General features: G+C 41.6%; 1 protein-coding gene across 3 annotated transcripts in view; it reads left to right on the forward strand.

Moving 5' to 3' along the window:
• The window catches only part of bnc2 (basonuclin zinc finger protein 2), a 669,085-nt gene that overhangs the window by 363,537 nt on the left and 287,469 nt on the right, over positions 1-18,079 (forward strand). For all 3 annotated transcript variants that reach the window (XM_072258223.1, XM_072258221.1, XM_072258222.1), the window contains exon 2: positions 13,615-13,717. In XM_072258223.1, the coding sequence (XP_072114324.1) occupies positions 13,615-13,717 (103 nt within the window). The remainder of the gene's footprint in view (positions 1-13,614; positions 13,718-18,079) is intronic.

The raw sequence follows: 18,079 nt of genomic DNA on the forward strand, positions 1-18,079 counted from the left end.
ATGCCATGAAAAGCATTTGTTTAGCAGTGGGAGCTCATCCCCACTACCACTCTTCGTCTGTGACTACCTTTGGAACCGGGAGAGTTATTAGTGGTTCAGAATCAGGAAGGGGTTCAGTAGAGAGAATAAATGGGGAAGTCTTTTTCTAGTGCCAGAACACAGACCAAAGGTGAGAGATGAAAGAGACGGAGAGAAAGTGAATTTTCTTGCAGTGGACTACAATGCAATGAATCATGCTGGGGGAAAGGGTGATGGACGCAGATGGAACAGGAGCTCTCAAAAAGATCTGGGTAACTACTGGGAATAAAGAAATTCACAGGACATGAAGAAAGACCACAGTTATTAGATTATTTGTATAAAGAGTCGGCACAACGTCTGCATAATTTTTTGATTCAATTCCTCTGCATCTGCACAGGTGAGAGGTCAAATGTCCTTTTCATCTTGGCACAAAACACAATGAGTCTAATCTAGAGTCATACAACACAGAAACAGACCCTTTGGCTACTATGTCCATGAAGTACGTAGCTACACTAATCCTATTTACCAGCACTTTGTCTAAAACCTACTATCACTTGGTGATTCAAGTGCTCATTTAGATGTCTGTCAAGTGCTGCAAGGGTTCTACCCATAGGCGGAGTTTGGTTCCCTGAACCTCTTCACCTCATGCCCTTGAAGATACTCCTTCAAGGTTGACCAGTTATTTTGTCATCAACTTTTCTATCTCCTCAAGTGGGACAGTGGGACTCCACTCTGTAACATTTCGGAATGATTTTTTGAAGGAGAATTTAAAATAGAAGTTGTAGGTCAAATCAACCGTTGTAGGAAAAAGTAGTTAAGACCTTGTTAGACCTTTGCATTTGAAATTAGGTGACATTATACTTTTAATTTTTGATTTAAAATGCTGTAGATTTTGATGAGCTATTTGCCATCTGGGATTGTAATTGCTAGATGTTAATTTAAATCTGACAATTTCTGGGTCAATGTATGGATGTTCTTTTCAGCTGGAGTTTTCATGTCTTCTTGGTTACTGATCATTTTTGTCTGAGTGCCGGAGAGTGCTACAAACACATGGATCAGTGAAATGCATTACATCCCGGCCACACCACCAAACTGTGGAAATCTTTTGGTAATTTTGTGCTTGAAGCCCACATCAAAAGGCAGCTTTGTTACTTTGTCGGACTTTCATTACAAAACATAAAACTCTTGTAATTGATAGTGAGTTGCAGATTCGTGAAGTATTTATACTTTTCTGTTTGTAAAGCAGGGAAGAGTAATAATCATTAAAATTTTATTGATCAACACAAAGCTATAATATGCCTTGCACCCCATAATGTTTTTATTTGTATTAATTCTCTGTTAAACTCCAAGAGCTGATTGGGACAAGTGAGTGCATGTTCAACATTATAACACACACAGCAGCTCTGTTGTGCTTGTTTGCTTGGAACTCTTCTGAATACTCATTGCAGAGAGGACCTGGTAGGTCTGCACTTCACTCCACACTCTTGTTTTGAAGTTTACCAAAAAAGAAATTTGTTATTCATAACCAGAGATTTGCTCTGAAAGGCGTGAAATACTTGTAAGCGGGGTGTCTGGGCTACTTGTAAACCACTGGGAAAAATGGTTGGTGATTCAAAAGTAAGAGCTGTTTTGATAATTCATAATTGTCTTTGTATGTATGTGAGACCTTGAATGTGCGTGTGGGGCTGTGTTACTGTGTGTCATCTGCTATCACGTGTGTGTGCGTTTTAATGAAAGTCATTGCATGTGCTTGTGTCGAAATTTGTGTCAGTGATTGTGTGAGTCTGTGTTTGTGTCTTAGTGATTTAGTGTGGATGTGTGTGCGTGTGGGCGATTGTATGCTTTTGTGCCAGTCAGTCTAGGTGAGGTGCAAGTATGTGTGAGACAGTGTCAAAATCAGAATCAGGTTTTATTATCAGTCTAAAATGACATGAAATTTGTCGTTTGGTGCAGCAAAGGCATAAAATTATTATTTATTACAAAACAAATAGTGTAAAGAAAAGGAAAAATGAGCTGGTGTTCATGGGTTTGTGACCATTCAGAAATCTGATGATGGGTGGGAAGAAGCTGTTCTTGAATCGTTGTGCCCTATTATGTAAGAGAGGCTTATGATCCAAGAACAGATTTCCCTGGAAATGGCAACACAGTCAATAGAGCTGTGAAGTTTTGTTGCATCTTTACATAGCATGTAAAGTCATGTAATAATTTTGGAATACAGTGGACTCCGGTTAATTGGGACACATTGGGACCAGTACATTTTGGTCCAATTAAGTGGCTGCCCCAAATAGTCAGTTTCATGGAAATAGTTAAAAGGTATAAAAAAGAGACAAACTGAGTAACAAATTATGTATTTAAATGAAATACAGAACAAATTAGAACATTACTATGGGGTGTACAGGGAGGGGTAGCACCTCAAGTGAAGGGGCTTGCTGGGGCAACTCCCTCACCTTTGGTCCCCACCAGACACTCAGCTCTCAGATGTGGCTCGAAGCAGCTGCATGCGACAGCAGCCACACCCCATTGCACTGCTTCAACAGGCAGGCTGAACCAGATGACGGTAGCCGCCGGGCCTCATTTCCCTGTGAAATAGGGACATGCCTGTCTTAGCATGTGAAGTCAGCTCTGGTGTACTGGGCGGATGAGATCAAGATTGAGATCCAGAGGCCAAGAAGGCATATCTGCACCACTTTGTGGAGCATGAAGGGCATGATAAGGCATAGAAGGAGTCAAAGTTATCCACTGCAACCAGTTTGTGACGACTACTCGTACTACTGGACCCGTACTTCAGAGGTCAAGAGAGTGGAACTGTTGCAGTGCAATGGCTTTTCCACTTTAAAAACTCTCCCGTATAGGTTTCACTGTTATCTTTGGATACATTGGACAACCATTACTCTATTGTGCAATGCTCTTGACGATTGCTTCCTCCAAATCTTCATTTTCATTGTAACATTTAAGATGATTGTTGAAACCTTCAAATTCAACTTGTTGAAGTGGAGAAATTCTTACATATTCACCCTTGGCCGTCCCTGTCATCTCCAAGCCTGAAAGCTTGAAACTGCAGTGAGTAAAACAATTCTAACTTGTCTCTCTGCTTATTTCTTGCCGACTATCAGAGACAAAAGTTACTGCTTTTTGGACACAAACACACACTACTGACGCTATTTAAAAACTGTTCGCACTAAGTATGGTAATAGCTGCACGTGTTCACGCGGCTGACGCTAGTTAGAAACTGTTCAGCCGCAATCCCCTGCCCCGATTAAGCAGCATAGTGTTCCAAATAAATGAAGGAAATCCCAGCTATTTTCTCGATGAGTTTTTGTTCTTTAACTGTTGTCCCAAATAAGCGGCTGCCCCGAGTAACTGTTGGACCAACTAACTGGACTGTGTGCAGAATATTGTGTGCATTTTGTGGTTGCCACACTGTTGGGGAGGAGGGATGTGATTGTACTGGAGAGAGTATAAAGGAGATCCACCAAGGTGTTGCCTGTATTGGAGCACTTGGATGAGGTTGGATAGGCTGTTCTTATTATTCTTGGAGTGTAGGAGGTAGAGGGCTTACCCAAAAGAAATATTAAACAATATAAGAGGCTTAGATGTGGTATATTATCAACATATGTTTTCCCTTAGACAAGTATCAAAAATAAAAGGCAATAGGTTTAAATCTCAACATGTTCAATGTGATGCATTCTTGGAAGTCAAATGCATTTGACATACAGTACATAGTAATGCAACAGAGAAGGAATTTTAAAAGGGGATCTGGGGGGTGCATTTTAAGGCAAAGAATGGCGATATCTGAAATATACCTCCTGAAGAGGCAGTGCAATCAGATATAGTTAATGTTTCAGTAATTTAGGCAGATACTTAAATAAGCAAGGAATAGAAGGATGTGATCCTATTGCAGGCAAATGGTATTAATGTACAATGGCTTGACATGGATATAGCAGACTGAAGACCATAAGACATAGGAACAGAATTAGGCCATCTTTCCCAGAGTTTGCTCCGCCATTCAATCATGGCTGATCTTTCTTTCTTCTCCTCCTCAACCTCAGTTACTGGGCTTCTTCCCATAACCTTTGATGCCATGTCCAATCAAGAACCTATCAATCTCTTTTCTGCCTTAAATACACCCAACAACCTAGCCTCCACAGCTGCATGTGGCAACGAATTCCACAAAATCACCACCCTTTGGCTAAAGAAATATCTCCGCATCTCTGTTTTGAAACGGTGCCCCTCTGTCCTGAGGCTGTGCCCTCTTGTCCTAGACTCTCCCGCCACTAGAAACATCCTTTCCACATCTACTCTGTCTAGGCCTTTCAACATTCGAAAGGTTTCAATGAGATTCCCCCTCCCCACCATTCTTCTGCATTCCAGTGAGTACAGACCCAGAGCCATCAAACATTCCTCGTATGACAACCCTTTCATTCCTGGAATCATCCTTGTGAACCTCCTCTGGACCCTTTCCAATGCCAGCACATCTTTTCTAAGATGAGGGGCCCAAACTGTTCACAATACTCAAGGTGAGGCCTCACCAGTGCCTTATAAAGCCTCAGCATCACACCCCTGCTCTTGTATTCAAGACCTCTTGAAATGAATGCTAACATGGCATTTGCCTTCCTCACCACCGACTCAACCTGCAAGTTAACCACTCAACCTGCTGAAGGGCTGCACAGCTCTGTCCTGATTGAGTGATCACTTTATAGTCATGTTGAAAAATAGAGAAATGGTTTGTTGTGAATGCAAACTGGAACCCAACTTCTGCACTGGTTTTCTCCATGCATTATTGTGAGGAAGAAACTGTAACTTTATTTCATACGTTTTGTTGTTCCTTATACTTCCAGTAACGTTCTTGTGGGTTTCATCTGACTTTTCCCACTGTGAAGAGTGCCATAAACAGGATATTGGAAAGCCGTTTTGAAATGCTAAGATGCAAACAATTTTCAGAAGCAAGTAAAAACTAGAAGTCAAATTGCAAAAATGTATCTGATGGTCACTGTAGTCAGAGGCCATCTGCTAAGGAAATGAACATTTTCAGAAGCAGTAAATGGCTGGTAATGTCTACATTCCCTGAAGTTCTGTTTAGGGGATACTTGCATGGATGGAAGACTGGATGACTGGCAGGAGGCAAAGAGTGGGAATGGGGGGATGGATGCCTTTTCTGGTTGGCTGCAGGTGACTAGTAGCATTCTACAAGGGTCTGTATTTCACGTTATATGTCAATAATTTTGATGCTGGAATTAATGGCTTTGTGGCCAAGATTAAAGACGATTCGAAGATAAGTGGAGGGGCAGGTAGTGTTAAGGGAGCAGGGAGTCTGCAGAAGGACATGGAGAAATTTGCAGAATAGGCAAAGATGGTCATAGCTATAGTCATAGTCATACTTTATTGATCCCGGGGGAAATTGGTTTTCGTTACAGTTGCACCATAAATAATAAATAGTAATAGAACCATAAATAGTTAAATAGTAATATGTAATTTATGCCAGTAAATTATGAAATAAGTCCAGGACCAGCCTATTGGCCCCGGGTGTCTGACCCTCCAAGGGGGTAGTTGTAAAGTTTGATGGCCACAGGCAGGAATGACTTCCTATGACACTCTGTGCTGCATCTCGGTCACAGGAAGTCATTCCTGCCTGTGGCCATTACACTGTTGGGAAATGAATGGTCATGCACTTTGGTAGAAGGAATAAAGGCGTAGACTATTTTCTAAAGGGGAGAAAATTCAAAACTCAGAGGTGCAAAGGGACTTGGGAGTCCTTGTGCATGATTCCCTAAAGGATAACTTTCAGGCTGAGTCATTGGTAAGGAAGGCAAATAGAGTGTTAGCATTCATTTTGAGAGAATGAGAATATAAGAGCCAGGATGGAATGCTGAGGCTTTATAAGGCAATGGTCAGACCTCACTTGGGCTATTGTGTGCAGATTTGGGCCCCTTATCTAAGAAAAGATGTGCTGGCTTTGGAGAGGCTCCAGAGGAGATTCCTGAGAATGATTCCAAGAATGAAACATATGAGAAGCATTTGATGGCTCTGAGCCTGTACTCACTGGAGATTTGAAGAATTGGGGATGGGTGTGGGGGGGTGAAATTTGAATGAAACCTATCAAATATTGAAGATATGTCCTATAGTGGGTAAGTTCAGGACCAGAAGACACACCCTCAGAACAGAGGGATGTCCATTTGGAGTAGAGATGAGGCGGAATTTCTTTAACCAGATGGTGGCGAATCTGTGGAATTCATTGCAATGGACAGCTATGGAGGCCAAGTCATTGAGTGTATTTAAAATGGAGGTTGATAGGTTCTTGATTAGTAAGGGCCTCAAAGATTACAGGAAAAAGATAGGTGAAAACGGTTGAGAGGATAAGTTAGCCATGAAGAAATGGCGGAACAGAATCGATGGGCTGAACAGTCTAATTCTGCTCTTATGTCACATGGTCTTATGGTCTCCAATGTTTGGAATTATTTTTGATTCTCTTTCTCATGTCAATTCCAATGCCAGTTGCAAACGGATTTTAATGTTGCAGTTGGCCAATTTTACAAACTGGTCCAGGGAACATCATTCTATCAATTGACACAGGAGACAAGCTACCTTCATTTGAAAGAACGGATGCATCCTCTCAATAACTGTTTCAACATTAATCAAAAATCAATCCATTGAAATCATAAAGTTATTATTTCACTAAGTGAATTAAAGGACATGCTAACAAACTTGACCCTTTGCATTTCACAGAACCTGCTACCTTTTCTCTCTTCTGCTTGCTCTTCCTCTGTCTGTTCACTAGTGCTTTCTCTCCCTTTGCTCCAATTTACCTTCCTTTCCTTCCTTCTACTAGTGCTTCCCTCTCACTGCACATCTTTAATCTGATTATTCCCTTCCTCTCTCTCCACAAACCTTCCCTCTTTCTCTTCTCTCTCCTCTCCCTCTTTTATCTTCCTGTTGTAAAGCATCCCCCCTCCCTCCATCAACCCTTGCAACCCATCTACAAACTTCTTATCCCTCTCTCTGGTAATCTTTTCTACTGCTCCACCTCCACCCTCCCACATTAAACTCTCATTGTGCACCCTCATCATACTCTCCATAGCCTTCCCTTCCTCTCTTGTGAGGAGATGCTGACATTGGTTCACTTAATACTGGGGCAGAGCTTTGTCTCTTGTCAAGCCCATTAATGAATTTAAGAGACATCTATCAACAACTGAAAGTGATACAAATAATGTAAAAAAAATAAAAATTAAAAGAATAACAGGAACTTTCTTGAAAAAAAGCAGATGCTGCAAATCCAAAATGAAAAACAGAAAATGCTGGCTATGCTTAGCAGGATTAGTTGGGAGAGAAGCAGAATGATTGTTCCAGGTTGATGAGCTTTTCTTACGGTGTGATGGAAGGGGCAGAGGGAAAGGAAGGTCTCTAATAGATAGAGTCTGAGAGGAATTGAATGACATAAGTAGTGGTGGTCTGGCTAAGAAGGAGTGAGAAAATATGGTGAACAATGAGAGGTGATATATTGGAGATGTACAGAATAATGAAATCTGAAATACCAGTAGATTTGGGGAAATGTATACAGTCAGCATTGATTGTGCCTGTCCATTGCTTTGATGTACTTGCTGCAGGTAGTCCATATCTCAGGACTGTATAGGAGGCTAAAGAACACTGCTGCTTATTAGATGAAGTTTGGGATGAATTGGGGCATCATATTTTCCTCGGACAACTCGGATAGCTAAAGACAACTACTTCAATAAAGTCAATGATGAGTTGCATCATCGATGTCTTCCTTTGTTGAGAAGTGACTGGAGATATGGGAAAAGATTCACACTTTCTGGGGTCTTGTTGCGACCTTTGCTGAGAGAATGTGGTGGTGTACTGTGGGAGCAGGTTCGTAAAGCTACTTTGCCTTGTGATGTGTGCATGTTGTGTGTGTATAAGATTTCCCCTATGACGTGCTTCATCAACGACTTGAAGCTGACTTGGAGCTCAGCAAATGCATCTGCCATTTGTGCACTACAGCTTGACAATTGAGTTTGGGGAGAATCTGGTTCTGAAGAAGTGAAGCTATTGAACAGTTTCTTACTTCTCTTGTAGGTTAGGAGGAGAAGTCCTGAGGAAAACGGATTGGGTGTCGCATGTTAGGTATTGGAAGGTAGGAGAGAAGATGTATAGTGGAGAAGGGAGGGGAAGGGTGCTTGGGGCAAGGAAATAGGGCTGAGGAACTTGCAGCGGGTTGAGCAAGGGAGGGTAGGGAGATTAAACTTTTGAGCAAAATGTAGCTCATAGAACAGATTAGATACATTTTGGTTTCATTAGGGCTGTGTTGAAAAAATTTGGTGTGTCAAAGTGCTTAACTGATTACCACTGAATGAGGGGCTTCCAAATGAAGCTTTTCAGCCAAGTGAAAGGCGATAAGCTCTGTGCTTTGAGTACATCATCTCAAAGTTATCAGGGCAGATGGATGTAAAAAAATTAAGGGAGTATTTTTGATGTCCATACTTGTTAAGGATTTAATTGCTGAATCAAAGACATGCACATATTAGAAGTATATGTCTTAACTTTGACATCTTATTAATAAATATTGTAAATATTCTTTTCTGCTTTTAACCTGCTCATTGTGGATTGGTTGAGAATTGGCAAAATCTGCTCTCTGTAACTTTTAGGTTAACAATACTTTCCTTGGTAATATTGGTAGTAGGAAAGTAATATATTGTATGCATATACATATTATACCCATTCTTTACAGTGTATGTGCACTAATTGCCTATGGATGCAATGTATTTTCACACATTGTCTAAATGTTATATACTGTACATGCATTATATTATATACATCAACATTATATACAGTGATACACAGTGATCCCTTATATTATACACATACATTATTATAACCTCATTTTCTACATAATGATACAGTGTGTACACCCTGAACTGTATCTGCATTCATGCATTTCAAACACATTATTTGCATTGTACATGTATACTGTGAATTTTAGAACAGACACATGGCAGGGAGATCTCTTCCAGGCCAATGTGAGAGAGTTCTCACCCCAAATTGCTCCTTTTTCATAACCCTGCAGATTTCCCCATGCAAGTATTATGGGATTTCACATTGAAAGTTATTACTGAACCCATTTTTACCATCCTTTCATGCAAGCACCTTCTAAAGCACAACAGGTAGTTGAAAAAATGTTTTGAAAAATTCTATCTTCTCTGCATTTCATCATAAACGTGTATCCTTTGCCCAAGGGAAATGGTTTCTCTCCGTTTGTGTGCTCAAAATTCCTTCTGATTTGGAACAGATGTGCATAGTTACTGGGCTGAAATAAGAGGCTTTTTTTCTTCCAAAATCACAGAATGATACAGCATTGAAAGAGACCATTTGACCAATCCTACCTGTGCTTGCTCTTGGAAAGGGAGCTTGTTCTCCAGAACACTCAGACCTTTTCTCTTTTCAGACTATATGAAACCCTCTTTTGAAAGTTGTTATTGAATGGGTATCCCATCGCCCCATTGGGCAGTGCACTCTGTCTGATAATGCGCAGTATTTTTGTTCAAGCTGGTTACTCTCAAGCTGGCTGGCTATAACCAGTGGAGTGTCCCATGGATGAATAGTGGGCCTTTGGCTATTTATCACCTATATTAATGTAGAACATGACATAACCAAGTTTGTAAGAACATGAGAAGCTATTCAGTTGGATTGTGTTGATGTCTCACAGAAAATTTAGTTTAAATGTCACTGGGCAGAGGTTCTCCTGGCAAAGCTGTGACAGGAGGGAATGCTGGGGGTAGAGCTTTGCCACTTGACAAACCCATTAAGAGACTGTCAACAACTGAAAGTGATATAAATAATGTAAAAAATAAAAATTATAGGAATAACAGGGCCTTTCTTTAAAAAAGCAGACACTGCAAATCTGAAATAAAAAAACAGAAAATGCTGGCCATATTTAGCAGAATTAGTTGGGAGAGAAGCAGAATGATTGTTCCAGGTGGATGAGCTTTTAGCACAGTGTAAGATGAAAGGGGCAGAGGGAAAGGAAGGTCTCTAATAGATAGAGTCCAAGAGGAATTGAGTAACATAAGTAGTGGTGGTGCTGGCTAAGAAGGAGTGGAAAAATATGGTGAGCAACGAGAGGTGATGTAGTGGAGATGTACAGAATAATGAAATCTGAAATACCCGAACAGAGGAAATTGAACATTGGAAATGGGAAATTCTGTAACATTCAACTTTCATTTTTTCTCTCTCACGTAGAGGAATTGAGCCAAACAGCACTGAAATAGGTACTTTGGCCTACTGCGTTCGTGGCAACCATCATGCACCTATCAAAGCTAATCCCTTGATTCTTCAGATGTCAACTACATTGAGGGCAATTTTCTATAGCTAATTACCAATCAATGCATCTTTGTGATGAGGTGGAAATTAGTATGTCTGGAGTACTCCATGTAGTCGCAGGGAGAGCATGCAAATTCTATGTAGGGAGTTAGATTAGAAATTAAAATGCAGAACCTCGAGGGTAATGATCCCAGGGAATTAGAGCCAGTAAGCCTGCCTTCACTTGTAGGGAAGTTACTGAAAGGAATTCTGAGGGACAAGATCTACCATCACTTAGATAGTCAAAGCCTGGTCAGGAATACTCAGCTCGGCTTTGTGCATAGTATGTCATGCCTGACACATCTGAGGTGTATAAGGGGATGGATTAAGGTAAGGTCATGGATGTTGTCTGTATGGACTTTAGTAAGGTCTTTGACAAGGTCCCGTGTAACTGGCTGAGCTAGAAGGTTAGGCTGCATGGAATTCCGGAGGAGCTAGCGAGGTGAATTTAGAATTAGCTTGTTTATAAGACGTTGACAATGATAGTCAAAGATTGATTCTCCGATTGGAAGTCAGTGATTTGTGGAGTTCCCCAGGGGTCTGCATTGACCCCCTCCATTATTCATTATTTATGTAACTAAGTTTGATGTGAATGTGTACAGCACAATTAGCAAGTTTGCTGATGATACTAAATTAGGGGGCTTTGTTGATAGTGAACCAGGTTACAATAAATTTCCCCTACTCTCGGAGACCCGGGAAACTGTAGATGCAACACACCACCAACAGTTCCTTTCCGCCAGAGATGCTGCTCGCCCCACAGAGTTCATTTAGCAGGTTGTTTGTTTCTCCTATTATTATACTTTTTCATCCCCTAAGCCACAGGTCAGGAAGTTCCAAAATCAATTAGGATACTGATGTTGTAGCAGCTGCAGTGTGGGAGTTAACTGTCAAAAGTGAGTCTGTGACCCACCTTTGAATTCCAAGTAGAATTCAGTGATGAAGTGCAGCAACAGACGTGAATATCTTCTCTTGTTCACCTCCAAGAGAATGTGGAACTCACAACCACGCGGTATCACTGAAGCCACGAGAGAACAAGGATTCCTGATCAAGGACTTGATGGAGAAGGAAATAAAGGGTTACACTAATAGATTTGGATCAAGAAAAATTTGTGGAGGCACATGTGGAGCATAAATGATACCATGGAATGGTTGGGCTTTTTCTTTTTCTGTTGTGTTAATGTTGTGTTAGTACATGTGGGCATAAGTCTTGAACTTTCCACTGAAATGGCTGATTTCCCTACAGAATGATCTGCTACAGCCAGCAAACCTAGGCATGATTATTTTAAACAGCAAGGAACTAGTAAATGATGGCTCACCCCGTTTCATCAACTGAGGCTCCATCTGCTCTTAGGTTGATTTAAAAAGTCCCAAGCACCACCTTGGAGAGTCCTTTTCAGTTTCCTGGCCAATTCTTTTCCCTCAATCAATATCATTAAAATTGCTTTCATTATTCTGTAGGTGTTTTGAGGAAATTGCTGTGCACAAATCACTGGGGTTCCAATATTAATGTGAATATACTTTAAAAGTGATTTCTTTGATCCAAAGTGTTTTAGGATACAGTTGCTTCTGGGCATCACAGTAGCATAGCAGTTAGCATGACACAATTACAACTCATTGGGCTGGAAGGACCTTTTCTCTGCTGTATCTCTATATATTTCAGGATACCTCAAGATTGCAAAAAGTTCTGTAGACTAGTTTTCTGTGTTTCTCTTCTGTCTCCACAGTATCTTAAAGTTTGCAAGCTTAGGTAAGTAGGTGCAATGGTTCTGTTGTTTATCAGTGCAAACTGTGTCAGTAAGGAACTAATTCATTTGCTGAAATGTTGAAAAATGGATCTTAATCTGAATAACGGGCTCTTCCTTTAAGACTGGAAGAATTCCGAACCTTCGCTTCTAACAGATTTAACATAAGCTTCCTATTTACAGTTGCTTCCTAAGGAATATTAAATTGGGGAATGGCATTTAACATTTCTGTTTAATTTCTGGAATCTGCTTTACATTGTACAGAGCTCTGTAGTGATCTGGGTATTGTCACTGCCCCAGACAACTGCAGTCTGATTATGGTTCAGATTTCTTATCAGTTGATAACCAAAATAATTTTTGACAGATTAGGGTGCACTGTACAAGCGGGAGGATAGGAAGTCTACAGGAATGGATTATGTTCAGCTCTGCACTGTTCACAGTGACCGCCTGGAGCACTGGTTTGATGGACTGTAATAACTCAAGACTGGCTACAGATGTGCTCTACAAAGTTCAACCTGCCAGATTTTACCCAGAATCTAACCTATAAGGTGCTTTGAGAGTTATCGTTGTACAGTGCTGAAATATAATTGACATATTTGCCACTGTGCAAGTTGCTGCATTTTGAATATGATCAGAAACGGGGGAAATGAGATCTCCAAGACCTCTGTTTCTCTCCTTTCCTTGTAATATCTTGTAAAGTTTTCTCACATGGGACCAGATAACTGATCAGGAAGTGAACTGATTCCAGTGTTAATCTATGTGAGCTGTAACACTAATGAATAGAATAAGAATACGTGGATCATTTTCAGGCTGGCTGACTATAACCAGTGCCTCAGGGATCAGTGCTGGGGTCTCAGCTATTTACAATTTTCGTAAATGGTGTAGATGAGGGGCCTGATGCATTTATCCAGGATTGATGATGATAAAAGCCAGGTGGGAAACTAATCTACTGGACGTAGGACAATGTAAAGAGCTCTGGAGGAGTTCTTCACTCAGAAGGTTCTACGTTTTTGGGAATCTCCCCCTAAGGTGCTATACATGTTCAGTTGCTGACTAGTCAAAGATTAGTGAGTTGGCCTGTACAGGAATGGAGAGAGATGGAGATCAGTTACACAGTAACTGGCCAAGTGGTTCAAGGCTCTGAATGGCCTACCCCTTTTGTTCGTCTATTAATGAAAAATATTTTAAGTTTGGCCTTGTACCAGAATTAATTGTTCTTGACTAAAACTAAGATTTATAAGTTCATTTGCTGAAAGTGATGTTGTTTCTTACTATTAAGTGAACAAACAGAGGGATGGAAGCAAGATGATCTGTCAGCCATTTTGGACAGGAAGTGGTTTAACTTTTAAGGAATGTGCCTAGGGTTGCTCTATAACTCTTTTGGGTCCCACTAGAAGCAATGAATCTGCAGGAACAGTAGAATTAAAAACAGGGCAATCTCAGATATAAAGAGCATTACAGAAAGTGACTGAACTGACCATGTCCTTTCCCCTTTCCTCCTTTAGGCCATCCGCTGCACACTGGTAAATTGCACATGTGAATGCTTTCAGCCGGGGAAGATCAATCTGCGGACTTGTGACCAGTGCAAACATGGTTGGGTGGCCCACGGTGAGTCCGCAACAGCCTACTTATACCAGGCGTTTTGAGTGATGACATGAATATATCTCACAAGCAGCCCAGTCAGTCCAAAATGCTCCATTCAAGACTCCTCTCGCCCTGTGCCGGCACACTCTCACCAACATGTATTTACTCAGGCATCTCTGTTCTTCACTTCAACTGTTCTATGATCAGTCTTGCATGAGGACAGCCTCGCTGGGCTCAGCCATCACCTCTGTGTCAGGAATTGTGTATACAGGAACAATTCCAGGGGTTTAACACAACTTAGACTGTCCTTCATTGCAATGATTATTTTGCTACATGGTTATCTGGAACCTTCTGCCTGAAAGGGTGGGCGAAGCAGATTCAATGGTAATGTACAGAGAGGAGAGAAAAAGGATTCCCAGTCTCATAGCGCAGGATTAGCACTGCTCATTTCTACCTCCTACAAGATCTACAAACCTGACAGTCTGGGTAGGTCCATTGGCCTGCTGCTGCCCCACTGAACATGTGTCCATGTACCTTGACTCCATCCTATTCCCTTGGTTCAGTCCCTTCCCACATACATCTGTAATACTTCACAAGCTTTCAATCTCCTGAACAACTTTCAGTCCCCTGGCCCTGTCCACCTCATTTTCATCATGAATATCCAGTCACCATCAAGAAGGCCGCTTCTTTCTCAACAAAAGACCCAACCAGTTCCCCTCCAACGCCACTCTCCTCTGTCTGGTAGAATTGGTCCTTACCCTCAACAATTTCTCCTTTGGCTTCTTCCAATTTCTCCAATCTCAAGGGGTAGCCATTGGCATCACATGGGCCCCGGCCATTCCTGCCTTTTCATTGGCTATGTAGAACAGTCTTTGTTCCAAGCCTTCCCTGTTAATACTCTTTCTGTGCCTTATTGATGACTGCATTGGTGCTGCTTCATGCACCCATGCTGAGCTCATCAATTTCATCAACTTTGCCTCCAACTTCCACTCTGCCCTTAAATTCACTAGGTCCATTTCTGACATTTCTCTCCTTTTTCTCGATCTCTCTGTCTCAATCTCTGGACATCTTTTATAAACCTATCGATTCTCATGGTTATCTTGGCTATATCCCTTCCCAACCTGTCTCCTGTAAAAGTGCTATTCCCTTTTCTCATGTCCTTCGTCTCCACTGCATCTGTCCCTAGGATGATACTTTCCTTTCCAGGACATCAGAGCTATCCTCCTCCTTCAAAGAACATGGATTTCCTTCCTCCACCATTGATGCTGCCCTCACCTGCATCTCCATCTCCCTGACATCTGCACTCTCCCTTTATTCCCAACGCACTAACAAGGATAGAGTTCCTCCTCTTCTCACCTACCACCCTAAGAGCCTCCATCACATCATGATGCAACACATCATTGTCCCCACCTTTCGCCACCACCTTTGTCCTGATGCAGGGTCTCAGCCTGAAACACTGGCCATCTCTTTGCCTCCACAGAGAATAAATGACCCGCTGAATTTCTGTAGCAGGTTCTTTTATTTGCTCCAGATTCTGCCCTCTGCAATGAGGAATGAAATCGATTTTTGCATAAAATGTGAGAAGCGTAAATATTTTTTTCAGATTGCATTGGGCACGAAGTAGGTGGTAACAAACTGTGGCTGAACTGGTCAGAGTTTTTGTACTGTATGTAGCCTTAGTAATTTCTTGAAGTAACAGCTGGAGTCAATTGCTATCTGTGATTGGAAGCTTTCATTCTAGAACATAGAAGAGTACAGCACAGGAGCTGGCCATTCAGCCCACAATATTGTGCAAACCAACTCAAAAGCAAATCAAAAACACCCAAACACTAATCCTTCCTATCCTCACCATGTCCATATACCTCCACCTTCCTTACATCCATGTGCCTATCCAAACATCTCTTAAAAGTCTCTAATGGATTTGTCTCTACCCCTATACTAGACAGAGCATTCCAGGCATCCATGACTGAGTAAAATCTTACCTCTCACATCCCCCTTGAACCTACCCCCTCTCACCTTCAATGCATGCCCTCTGGTATAAGACATTTCAACCCTGGGAAACAGATACTCTCTGTCCACTCTATCAATACCTCTCATAATCTTGTAAATCACTATCAGATCTCCCCTTAGCCTCCAGCACTCCAGAGAAAACAACCCAAGTTTACCCAGCCTCTCATGATAGCACATGCTTTCTAAACCAGGCAGCATCCTAGTAAACCTCTTCTGCAACCACTCCAAAGCCTCAATATCCTCCCTATAGTGAGGAGACCAGAACTGTATGCAATACTCCAGATGTGGCTTAACCAGAGTCTTATAAAGTCACAACACAACCTCTTGACTTTTGAACTCAGTGCCAGGACTAATAAAAGCAAGCATTCTGTAAGCCGTCTTAGCCACCTTGTCGACTTCTGTAGCTACTTTCAAGGAGCTATGAACTTGGACCCCAAGATCTCTGCTCAGCAACACTGTTAAGGACTTTGCCCATAACAGTGTACTGTCTCCTTGTATTTGCCCTACTGAGGTGCAACACTTCACATTTATCTGGGACTCCATCTGCCATTTCTCAGCCCAAATCTGCAACTGGTCTATATTGTGCTGTATTCTTTGCCTACACTATCCACAACTTCACCAATTTTGGTATCATCTGCAAATTTTACTAACATTTTCATCCAGGTCATTTGCTAACATCTACATTTTCATCCAGGTCATTTATATACATCACAAACAGCAGAGGTCCCAGCACAGGTCCCTGTGGAACTCCACTAATTACAGACATCCAGCTCGAATAAGTCCCTTCAAACACTACCCTCTGTCTTCTATGCACAAGCCAGTTCTGAATGCAAACAGCCAATTCACCATGCATCCCATGCATCTTAATCTTCTGCATTAGCCTCCCATGAGAACTGGTCAAACGCCTTACTAAAATCCACATAGACAGCATCCACTACCCTACCCTCCTCAAGCTCTCTCGTTGCCTTGTCAGAAATCTCAATCAAGTTGGTAAGTGCACGAGCTGTCATGCACAGAACCATGCTGGCTCTCCCTAATTAGGCTATGGGTTTCTAAATGCTCATATATCCTATCCATAGTAATTTTCTCCAGCACTTTCCCTACAACTGATGTGAGACTCACTAGTCTATACTTGCCAGGATTTTTCCATGTTCCCTTCTTAAATAGAGGTACAATATTAGCTACTTGTAAATCCTCCGGGACCTTGCCTGTGGCTGGAGAGGACACAAAGATACTGGTGAAGAGCCAAGCAATCTGGTCTCTTTCCTCCTTCAATAACCTGGGGTAAATCCCATCAGATCCTCGGGATTTATCTACCTTAATACTCATTAGGAGGCCCAACACTTCCTCCTCTTTGATCCTCAAATGCCTTAATGTATTTATACACTCAGCTTGGGTCTTCTGATCCTCCATATCCTTTTCCTTGGTTGGTAAATACTGAAGCAAAGTACTGATTAAGTACATTTCTCGTGTTCTCTGCATCCAAGCAAATGTTCTCCCATTATCCTTGAGTGCTCCTTCCCTCTCCCTAGTTATCCTGTTACTTTTGATGTATGTATAGAATGCCCTAGGATTCACCTTAATCCTACTTGCCAAGGACTTTTCATGGCCCCTCCAGGCTTTCCTAATTCCTTCTTTAGTTCTTTCCTTGCTTCTTTATACTCCTCGTGCTTCGCTTGATCCTGATTTCTGAAACTTTATATAGTTTTCCTTTTCCCTCTTGACTAAATTCATCACTTTTCTGGACATCCAAGGTTCTCTTATCTTTCTATGCCCGTCCTTCCTTCTAACAGTAACGTAACTTTCCTGTACTCTGTGCAATTGATCTTTAAACACTCTCTACATGTCTGATGTGGATTTGCCAGAAAAAAGGTGTTCCCAATTAACTTCTCTTAGTGCCTGCCTAATGCCCTTGTAGTTTACCCTACTCCAGTTTAAAGCTCTCCCACAAAGACCATACCTATCCTTGTCTATAGCTTTCCTGAAAGATAAGGAGTTGTGGTCATTGTTCATCAGCTGAAAGCTCAGTCACCTGGCCAGTCTCATTGCCCAACACCAGGTCCAGTACCGCCCCTCTTTTCATTGGACCATCTACAGTACATATTGATTTAAGAAACTTTCCTAGATACATTAACAAATTTTTGCCCCATCTAAACCCCTTACACTTAGAAGGTCCCAGTTTATATTAGGGAAGTTGAAAACAGCCCTATTATTTTTACATATTTCCTTAATCTGATTACAATTCTGTTCCTCAATGTCCATGTGGCTATTGGGAGTGGGGGGGGGGGGTCTATATTACAATCCTATCTGTGTGATTGCACCCTTCCTATTCCTGAGTCCTACCCAAATAGACTCAGTGTCTGACTCCTCCATTGT

Source organism: Mobula birostris, chromosome 5, assembly GCF_030028105.1.
Source record: "Mobula birostris isolate sMobBir1 chromosome 5, sMobBir1.hap1, whole genome shotgun sequence".
In the NCBI taxonomy this organism is placed as follows: Eukaryota; Metazoa; Chordata; class Chondrichthyes; order Myliobatiformes; family Myliobatidae; genus Mobula; species Mobula birostris.